General features: G+C 53.5%; 1 protein-coding gene across 1 annotated transcript; it reads right to left on the bottom strand.

Moving 5' to 3' along the window:
• Positions 1-2,284: 2,284 nt before the first annotated feature.
• On the bottom strand, positions 2,285-10,305 carry PRDX6 (peroxiredoxin 6; the record flags this gene model as incomplete). The annotated part of the gene is made up of 5 exons (XM_008630180.2): positions 2,285-2,935; positions 3,515-3,661; positions 4,170-4,316; positions 8,275-8,431; positions 10,247-10,305. Coding segments are annotated over 5 exons (642 nt in total), but the record flags the coding sequence as incomplete, so codon positions are not given.
• Between the last annotated feature and the right edge of the window lie 5 nt (positions 10,306-10,310).

Below are 10,310 nucleotides of genomic sequence, written 5' to 3'. Positions count from 1 at the left end.
ACCCGTGCAAACAGTGTTTACAGAAATGTGCAGGCATTTTGCATGTTGGCAAAAGGTGTGTGTTCATACCTGGGTGGAGGTGTGGGGTGAGCCCAGCTGTGGGGCTGGTGCTGCTCAAAGTAAAAAGGGGGAGGTGGTGGGCAAGAGCTCCCACATGAGTCTGGGTTTGGCTCATTCCCCGTGGCTGGATGAGCACTCAGACCCCTGGGCTTGGCATTCAACCACCCCATGGGGATGCCTGCCCTGCACTCCACTTCCCCACCAGTACCCCCTCATCTCAGGGAGGGGCAGCTCATGGAAATGCCCACCCTTACGCTCCCTGTGCCCTGAGCCTTGGGGTGCCCCTTCCCTTCTTCCCATCCTCCGGTCACTTATTTATTTATTTATTTATTTAAGTTATTTATTGGTATTTATTGACAACTGGAAGTCGGGGGGGGGGAATCATTTCTGCTGCACAGCAGGAGCAGCTGGGTCTCCCCCCCCACCCAGCCCCCTGCATTTTGGGGTGCTGCTGGGAGCACCTCTGGGGAGGGATGCTTGTGGGTCCCCACGCTCCCATCCCCTTTTTGTGAGGGAGAGGAGTCACACCGGTGCCTGCAGGGAGGGCACCCGGTGCTTGCCCCCTTCCTGCAGAAGCTCAGAGCCCCCGCGCTCCCTCCTGTGCCCATCCCTATTTATGGACCCGGCCTCCTGGCACTTCTCTGTCTAGCTCCCACTGGATTTGCTGTTTCCAGGTCCTGGAGATGGTGGGAGGAGCCAGGACGTATGAATGTCACTATGGAGAAAAGACCAAACCAGGTATTCTGCTGCCGTGTGGGGAAAATCGGAATGAGAGGAAAGCTGGTTTTGCAGAGTGCCTTAAACACAAATGACTTTACTGAGTAGGGGGCTTGGACTTCTGTCTCTGGATGTTATTACCAACTCGAAAAATGTTGCATTTCACTTCTCTGGGATTAAAAGAAAACTACTCGAGCTGTACTGGAACCAAACCTTGTGTTTGCTTGAGTCTCTCTGGCTGGTTTGTAACTCTGGGCCCACGGCAGCACTGTGAAGCAGGCAGGAAATAATGGAATTTCAATCATCAGCCCCTGCCTGTCTCAGCAGTGGGACCAGTGGCTGTCCCTGCTGGCTGTAGAGCCCTTGGGTCTGCTGAAAGGATTTGTTCCACTTTGTCCTGACTTGCAGGTAGCTTCAGTGGTATCCCAGAGTGGTTGTGCTTCCCCAGTGCCCTTCCCCAGGGGATGCTCAGAGCAGGCTCTTTGCACTAAGGTTGCAGTGGGGCTGTGTCCTTCTAGAAAATTTGGGCAGTTGGTTGAAAAGCTTGGAGGAGGCAGATATTCCTTTTTTTCCTTAGGAAACCAGATCAAAGTGAGGGAACAGCAAGAAACTTAGGAGTTCGGGCAGACCAGCCAAGGGGAACTAGGAAAGCTGCCCTTCCCCCTCCCCTTCTTGCGGAGTGGAAGAGTGAGAACAAAAGTCAGCCCAGAGACCAACTGTTCCTATCTTCTAGTCAAAATAATACATGGGAATAATACAGAGTTTCATAACAAAGGTTCATTTAAAAGCCATTTGGGGAAATATGCCAATATTCACTGCATAGTTCCTGAAGGCAATTAAAAATTAATAAAACCTTTTTATTTTGGGGGGGTGGGTGGATAATGAAAGAGGGTTGTGGGTGCTGCCCCAGGATTAGTCTGTGGGGTTCTGAAGGGGGATCTCATTGCATCTGGTGCATTGTTCACCTTGAACATCAAACCTGCCAGTCCCCACTTGTGCCCCAAGACAGCTGGTTTCTTTAACAGCTGCTCCTTTTGAGCGCTGCTGATTGTGCTGGGCACTGAGGGATGCTGGCAGCCAGCCTATGAGCTATTCGGCAAGCAGGTTTCTTTCCTACTGTTACATTAAAACATTGTCCATCTCTTGAGAAATCCCTGAGATGGCGGTGTGGGAGAGCAGGCAGGAGTTTGCACAGCTCATGTTGTGCCTGCTCATGCCCTGGGAGCAGGGACGGGCCCCCTACCCAGCAGCTAAGGGCAGGCCAGGCTGAGACACATTCTTCCTTCCCAGTAGGGGCAGTGCAACAGCCTTGTCTGAGACCGTGTGCCCCAGGACAACCTATCTTTCCAAAATGCCTTCCTTACAGAGCAAGAACAAGAGCAGTCTATGCTGCTGCTACCCCCCTCGGGAGCTTGGGCACAAATCCCAGCTGCAAGGCCACGGGGAACAAAGTAAATGGTGCAGGGTGCCATGGGGGCCAGCACAGGCACACAAGGGACACTGCAGGTACTACTGAAGGTCAGTTTATTTGCTTGATTCCCTCTTCCATAAAACTTGGAAACAATCACCTTCCAGCAAGAGATGAGAAAGCAGTAAGAAGTGAGAGATTTGGTTCTGCAGCTCCTCCCCTACTCATGAGACCAAAGGTGTGTTAGACAGCTGCTCTGAAAGGCATGCAGCAGTTTGGAGCTCCCAAAGCTCCCTGTCCCAGCAGGACACCCCTTCTCACCACGCCTCTGGAAAAAGCATGGCTGCTACCAAACAGGAGAGACGCCACAGCACGGGCCCTGGAGTCCCCACTGGTCTGCTCATCTCATCCCTGCAGGGCTGGCTCAAGGCAGGAAAACACCCAGGGTTTAGTTCTGAGGGGATGTAGGGGGTGAAGGGGACAGGAGGGTTGGTTTAGTACTGCAGTGCACCACCAGTGTGACGGTACGAGGCTGTGGATTGTGCGATGTCGGAGGGGCAGGAGCTGGGCCTGGGAAGGCTCCTGGCATCCCGGCGGGATGGACGGACAGACAGACACTCACTCTGGCTGCGGGGTGTAGCGCAGGTACTTCTTGCCCGACGGGAGCTCCTTCGTGAAGACCCCTTTGGGGAAGAGCTTCTTGGCTTCCTCGTCAGGCAAGGTGGGCACGACCATGACACTGTCACCGGGCTGGGGAGCAAATGGGAACGGTGAGGAGCCAGCAGGGTTTGACACAGGTGGCACTACCTCCCTGTGAATGCTCAGCCCCAGGCACGCCCTGTGCAGCTCTGCCTGGAGCCAGCAGTGAGGGCTGACTGGGAGCTACACCAGGAGACATGGGTGATGTCCAAAGGGAGAGCTGTGCCATCTGCCAGCCCTGCCAATGGGTTCCCACAGCCCAGCTCCTCCTCATGGCACTTCCATGGGAACAGGGAGTAAGGATGGGAGAGTTTGAGCATCTCTGCGATGCTGGATGGACCACAGCTTGCCTGAGTCTGCTCATCCATTCCTATTGCTTAGGCACCCCTGGACAGGTGGTGCTGGCTCCCCCTTGATTCCAAGCCCTGGAGAAAGGCGTGCTTTCCCAGGAGGTGGGTGAGCTGGCCCAACTCACTGGGAGCTTATGCTGCAAGAAACAGGAGCCTTTAAAGGTAAGGCTGCCTCCACCTGCTGCTTCCCCCACCCTGTGGGTGTCCCTCCAAGGGACGCTGGCTGCCATTTCAGTGCCTGTTTCCAGTGCCTGGCTCTGAGCTTTGCTCTGCTTCTCACCTTCCAGTCCACAGGGGTAGCAACCTTCTTGTATGCTGTGAGCTGCAGGGAGTCCACCACTCTCAGGATCTCATCAAAGTTTCTCCCAGTGGTGGCTGGGTACAGGATAGAGAGCTTCAGCTTCTTATCCGGGCCAAAAACGAACACCTGAGCACAGGGAGACAGGGTCAGGGGCTGGGCAGATTTGTCTGAGTGCTCTGCTGGATCTGCTCAGCCCTGATGTTCCCTCCTTTCCTGGGAGGTGGCCTGCTTGATCACAGGTGTTGGGACAGGGGGATGCCATGGTAGGGATCTGGAGAACAAGTGATGCCCAGGGAATGTGGTTTTGCTCTGGGAGCTCCTGTGTCCAATGCCAGCTTGTTTTGCTACATGTGCCCTTCCAATGCAAGCACATGAGGGGAGAGGGAAAGTCCAGTAGATCAAGGACTGGCAAAAATAAGTCTAGGACAGGCACAACCAGGATGGGTGGGTCACCAAAAGGCCAGCGCTGCGCTGCCTCTCTCTGTGAGACAACCCATGGTTCCAGCCCAAGGAAGTCATCCCAGCTCCTGAGGATGGCTATGTCCATCCAGGTAAGCTGCCCCACAGACACAGGGCAGGATAGCAGGGCATGGTTCTGTACTTCTGGGAAGGCACTGTGGGGACAGGCACTCACCACGCGAGCGGTCAGGGGCATCCCATCCTTGTCCAGCTCATCTGGGTCCAGCATGCCCAGCTTGACGGCCAGCTCCCGGTTCTTGTCAGCAATGATGGGGAAGGGGAGCTTCTCTGCAGGCTGTTCCCCGTTGTAGGCATTGATGTCCTGCAAAGACAAAGCCATGGGATGTTCCTGCTCCTGGCTGTGGCACCATCACAGAGACAGAGGCCAGGCAGAAACGTTCAGCAGCTGTGCTGCAGGAGCTCGTGACTCACCTGGCCCCAAGGTCTCAGGCTGGCATAGCACAGCCAGGGGCTCATGGCCTTCCATGAAGTTGCCAGAAACCAGGTGACAAACCAGAAACCTTTGTGCCAGGCTGGACTGTGCCTTGTTCTTGGAGGTCAGTTCTTAGGCTGTCTGCACTCACACCCTGTGGACCAGCTGCTTTGCCCAGGCAGTGGGTATGGAGCAACAGGGAATTCCTGCCCGTGTTAGTGACACAGAGAGGTTTAACCACCTTTCACTGAGAACAGTGTCCCTCTTCCAACTCTCTCCAAGTACGGGATCTAGCACTGCTGACAGATGTGCTGGTGTCACACCTCAACTGAACTGCGCTCTTAAGGAATTGTTGTCTCTAGTGGCAGAGCAAACCAGCAACTCTACAGCTAACAAAGGTCCAACACTTCACAGGTCTTGTGCAAGGGACCATTTCCATTTAGTGAGTCACTCACAGCTTACTTAACTAAAGACTCTCAAAAAATAAGAGTGGAAGCCTGAGTGCAGGTGCTGGGACACTGCTCACTCCCTTCTGAACCATGTCTGGGACAGAAGAGAAAACCATCCCCCTCCACAGCCCTGCAAGCTCTTCCTTGTGACCCTGGTTTATGAGGTTCCTCCCTGTACTAGTTCAAACTTGAGCGGCCTCACAAATACAGGGAAACTGTATTTTGAGCATCTCCAAGCCTGGTCTGGACTTGAGCAAGGCATTTAAGTTACCCCTGGACTTTGCAGTACCACCCTCACAGGTCACACTGAGCCCCAGCAGTGCTGGGAGGAGCCTGCTCGAGGCAGCACAGGCAGAGCAGCTGCCAGCATCAAAGCAAGTGTAATTCAGGGTTCCTGCCCCAGAACAGGGCAGACTGTTCCTTACACCCTTGTCATGCTACAAGGGGACAGAACTAACTGCAATGCTGGTGTGAGCCTCCCTCACACTGCTGTGCTGCATTATCAGCTCAGCTGATAACTTCAATGTACAAATCTCTCTGCCTTCTCCAGGCTTTGAATGTGGGGGAGGAGCAGGGTGGGCCCAGCTCAGAGGGAACTCAGGGAGGGCAGGGTCGGAAATGCTGCACCTTGGCACTGCTCAGAGCACACCAACAGCAATAAGAGCAGGCAGGCCCTGCACCCCTCCTCAGCCCTCCTAGGCTGATGGTGCTGACAAAAGGGGCTGTAGCCCTGACCCAGCTGCTCAGGATGCTGCAAGCAGGTCAAGTGGTGCACACGTGGCCAGATGTTTCCTTTCCAGCTTTTCTCTTTGCTTGTTTTCTCCCCAGGCCTTTCTGAGTCACCACTGCTCTGCTCAAAGGGGCAGTTTATCTCGGCTGGGTTGTGGTCAGGCCTGCCTAGGAAGCAAGCAAGGAATCAGTTCTGTTGTCCTGCAAACCTGCCTTGTCAGAGCAGAGCAGGGAAGGAAAGCAGAGCTGGAGAGTTCAGCTGAGGAGAAATGCTGCTGAATGCCCCACAGAGTCACAAGAGGCTGCAGATGGACATCAGCAAATGAGACCCACCCATCCCTCTCTTCAGAGCAGGGGTTGGAGGACGGAGAGAGTTTCTGAGAAGTAATACCTGAATCCTATGGACTGTAACTCGCTCCAAACTGCACGTAACTTCATGACCTGGGGAGCTCTAGAAAACAGCCTCACGAACCACACCCTGTTTTGCAATAAAACACCCATGACTCGCTTCCCTATTAACTAATTTTCTTCCAGAGTCCAAGCTGAAACCAGGCATCACTGGAGTGATTTATTCACCACCGACTCACCAAGGTGCAGGTATCAGTGGCCAAAGAGAGCACTGAAACCTCTGATATGCACAGCATGTGCCAGCCAGGCCTGCTTCGGGAGCTCAGGCATTCATTCAGCCCTTGGAGAAGCAGCACACCAACTGGGGAGGTCGGAGAGTGGGAATCAATCCCTGGCTGAGCTACAGGCTTGTTCCAGTTCCTGGAGCAAGGCTATTTTTTGTCTAGGAATGGATAAGAATAGCTGTGACATCTCTGGTTGGAAAGCACAGCTGCACAAAGTGGCACAAGGATTATTGGCTACACTCTGGCCCCACCTTTCCAGGCTGCCCACAGAAATTTGGCAGCAAAGCAAACAGAAGTTTCTTTATTGTTTCATGCAGGATTTCAGCCACCCCTCCTGCCCACTTGCTTCCTTGCAGGCTAGGCTCCAGGGAAAAACAGCTTCATCCTCCCACTACTGCTAGGAGCTTCATCCAAAGAGAAAGCAGAGGTGTGTTTAGGAATGCTGCACAGAGGGTTCTGCCCAAAGGTTTGCTCACTCCTAGGATTTGTTAAGTTTAATCTAGTGAAACACAGACTGCATGGAACACTCCAGTCTTCTGTGGATTTGTCCTCATCAGTTGGATCTTTTTTTCTGGAGGACTTTCACCTGTTTCTTTCTGACAGGTGCCGAGCTGACACTTCCAAACCTCTGTCTCCAAGGCTTCTCTCAGCCTGACAGAAAGCTCACCACAGCTTGAATCACTGCATTTTCTGTGGTTTTTCTGGAAGGCTCCCCTCAGCCAGCATCGAGAGGCTGATCTGCAACTTCTCCTGGTTTTACCTGAGGTTGTGCTGAATAATTTCATGGCATCAGCAAAGTCAGCTCGTTGTTCATCTCTTTTTCAGATCACCTGATTTTTTTTTATCCCTGCTGGCCCTGGAGAGAGCTCAGCACTTCCCTCCCTTGACACAACTTAATGCCTTCCTGCAAGAAAGAGCCTGCCCTTCACAAAGCTGATTTCATTGAAGAGCTTCTTGCAAATTCAAAGCCTTTGCAGAAGTCAGCAATACCCTAACACAAAGGGCTTTAGCCAACCACAAGATGAGACTCCCTAACAAACGCACAACCCAAATTCTCTGTTATGTTTAATGACATGTTATTTGCTAATTTGACTGCTGGCTTCAGCCAGTTTCACTAGCACAGAAACCTCATTTACTGGGATTTGTACATTGCTTTCCCCAGGCCCTTCTGAGGGCAATGTCCCTTGCTCGGACATTGGCCATGCACTACTCAGGTACAAAGGTCAATTTAGCAATAAGGCAATTAGCTAATTTCTAAAGCCAGTCAGTCATGAAATAATGTTCAAGTGTACACATTTCTCACCTTTAATGCCTCTTATTGCACACATCTCTCACCCCTGGAAAATATGTGAGAACATTCCCAATATTAAGAGTTAAGAGAGTGGCAGGTAATTCACCCAGGGACTTTTACACTCCGGCCATTTCTGTCTGAAATACTCATTTTAGACCCCTACTGCCTCTAGCCCTGGAACCATTCTCCCTGGCAGCACACACAGGCTCCCTTCAGAAGTTTGTCTTTAGTTCCTTTCAAGTTCCTTCACCAAGTTACTCCACTCCTATCTTTTTTTAATACTCCCTCATGTTCGTTCTACATTTAACATTCTCCTATTTGTGGTTTTATGTTTAACATGTCCCTGTTTGTCCTCTGTTTTCCCTACCCAAGCATGAACCACAACTGCCTCCTCACTTCTGATGTCTCTTTTCCTTTCCTGTTTTATTACAGAAATTTCTGAGGGTCTATGGATAGGTTGCCTTCCTCTGAGGTTTTAGCATCACCTCCACATGATTTAACCCTACCGGCCAGTGGTGGGACAGCAGTAACATTGTTTTCCTCTTGTATCAAAGTGCACAGAGCACCCTGGACTTGGTGGGGTGCTCTGTGAAGATGGAGAAGACCTTCCCGTTCCTGCCCTGAATTTTAGCACCCCCATGCGTTGGGATGTGACATATGTAGCTCCAAGCCTGTGTGGGCCTCCCTCTCCTGTGGCCTTTGGAGCAGGGCAGCAGCTCAAGCTGCCCCGCCTGCACAGCCCGTACCTTGCACCAGGAGAGATGGTCCTGGACGCTGTCGATGGAGAGCGCGATCATCTTCACGTTGCGCTTGCTGAACTCGGCTGCCAGCTTTGCCGCCCGGCCCAGCTCCGTGGTGCACACAGGGGTGAAGTCCCGCGGGTGGGAGAACAGGATACCCCACCTGGAAGGGGAGGGAAGGAGCTGGTGTGAAGGTGAGATGTCATTCTGGTTTGTGCTGCAGACAAAAAGCTGTGGAGAGTGCATGGCGTGGAGGGCAGGAACAGCTCGTCTCTCTGATAAGGAAATCCTGCCCTGGGAACTCTTCCTTCCCTATCACTAGAAACCTCCATGAGATAAGCCCTGCTCTCAGAAACTCCCTGCACCTCACTCCCCGCTCTCCCTCCAGGATCCTACAGGAGATACTGGAACAGCCCGTGGTTCTTGACATGGAGGTGGACACTGTGCCATGTGAGGAAGTTTGGGGGAGCCCTGTGTACACTGTACCCAGAGACCCCATGCGTGAGGGGATGCAGATGCCAACCTGCCAGCCAGGTTATTGCAGAGATGGTCACTGATTCACGAGACTGGCCACTACCCCCTACACCTCATCTCCACGAGGAGATACACATGTATATCATGCAACTCAAAAGAATGGGAGAGGACCAAGCCTCAAACCCAGCTGCAGCTGTGAGCTGCTAGATGCACTTCATGAAAAAGTAAGAATTAATCAACAGGGAAGGCCAGAAGTTAACATCGTATTGTGGCTCTTGTTACAATGACACAGCTACCTTGCTTTTGGCCACAGCTTGGCAGCAATAGATTTTGAGTCTTTAGAGCTGGCAAATACTAATCCTACACTTCACCAGTAAGGTAAGCAGTGCACAGAGAAAGGCAGCAATGCAGCCCAGCAAGCAGCATGATGGGCTGGAGCAAAAAGGCTCTCAGGACTTCCCTGGGACTAAAGCAAAAGCACCCCTAGCACTTCAAATTCCCTGCCAGGGACTCGTTGCACCATTTCTCAGCTCAACACTCACATATCTTACTGCACCGATCTTCACCTGGCCCCCAGCACCACAGCAGTAGGGGAAAGTTCTATCTGAGACATTTGGGAATGCAGTTGGAAGGATCAAGTGAGGCGCCCTGCAGCTCTGCCAGAGCCGTGTGACTGCCACGGGTCACCAGGACTTAACGGGGCAGCTACCTGGCCACTGGTGCCGAGTCTCTTCATACAATAACTATGCTCCTTGAATAAATAGCAGGAAACAACCGAGGAGAAAGGTACCACGTGTGTGACACCAAGCCGGAACAGCCAGTTTCAGAAGGCCTGCAGCTAAGAGGGTTCTTTTTTCTCCGTTTGGTCAAGCTCACAATGCCGACAGAAGGGGACCCAAACGCTGATTCAAGCCTGCCAAGCGTTGCCGGGAGTGAGTCCCAAACACGCTGTGCTTGTGTCAGAAATGGAGCAGCTGGCTGTGCGGGAAGTGGTGCCCGAAGGCACGTGGCTTTCCAGGTCGGGCTCAAGCAGGACCAGAGCCTTTGTCACTGCACCTTCGCACGCCCGGGCTCACACTGCCGGGACGTACGTGACACCCGAGCTGGTCTTCCGGGACTGGCCTGGGCTAAGGGCTGCTCTGGCAAGCCTGGCTTTGCCGTGCCCCGGGCTCTGACTCTTCCCTGTCCTCCAGGCCTGGGCTCGCCCTCCGGCCGCGCAGACGACGACGATGGGGACGGGCGGCTCTCGCCACCGCGCTCCCCGGGAATCCCGCCGTGCCCACCCCCCCGAACTCTCCGGCGCGGGGCTGCGGCTCCACGAGAAAACCCCACATTTTTGGAGCAAGCCCGTGGAACTGCGCCGCGTACACGCGGTTCACCCATGTGGAAGGAACGCGGTGAGCGGTTCCGCTCCGTCCCTGCTCCCCGGGCAGCACCGGCGGCGCGCACATCCCACTCCCCTGCGCCCACCCCCGGCTGCGGTCCCACAACTCTAAGCACTCACGAGTCTCCCAGGAAGTCGTGGAAGCGGATACGCACCCGCGTGGGTGCCGCCTCGCAATTCAGGG

The sequence above is a fragment of the Corvus brachyrhynchos genome, unplaced genomic scaffold (genome assembly GCF_000691975.1).
Source record: "Corvus brachyrhynchos isolate BGI_N302 unplaced genomic scaffold, ASM69197v1 scaffold101, whole genome shotgun sequence".
NCBI classification, from domain to species: domain Eukaryota; kingdom Metazoa; phylum Chordata; class Aves; order Passeriformes; family Corvidae; genus Corvus; species Corvus brachyrhynchos.
The sequence above is the reverse complement of the archived record's forward strand: the minus strand, read 5'-3'. Positions and strand labels throughout refer to the sequence as shown.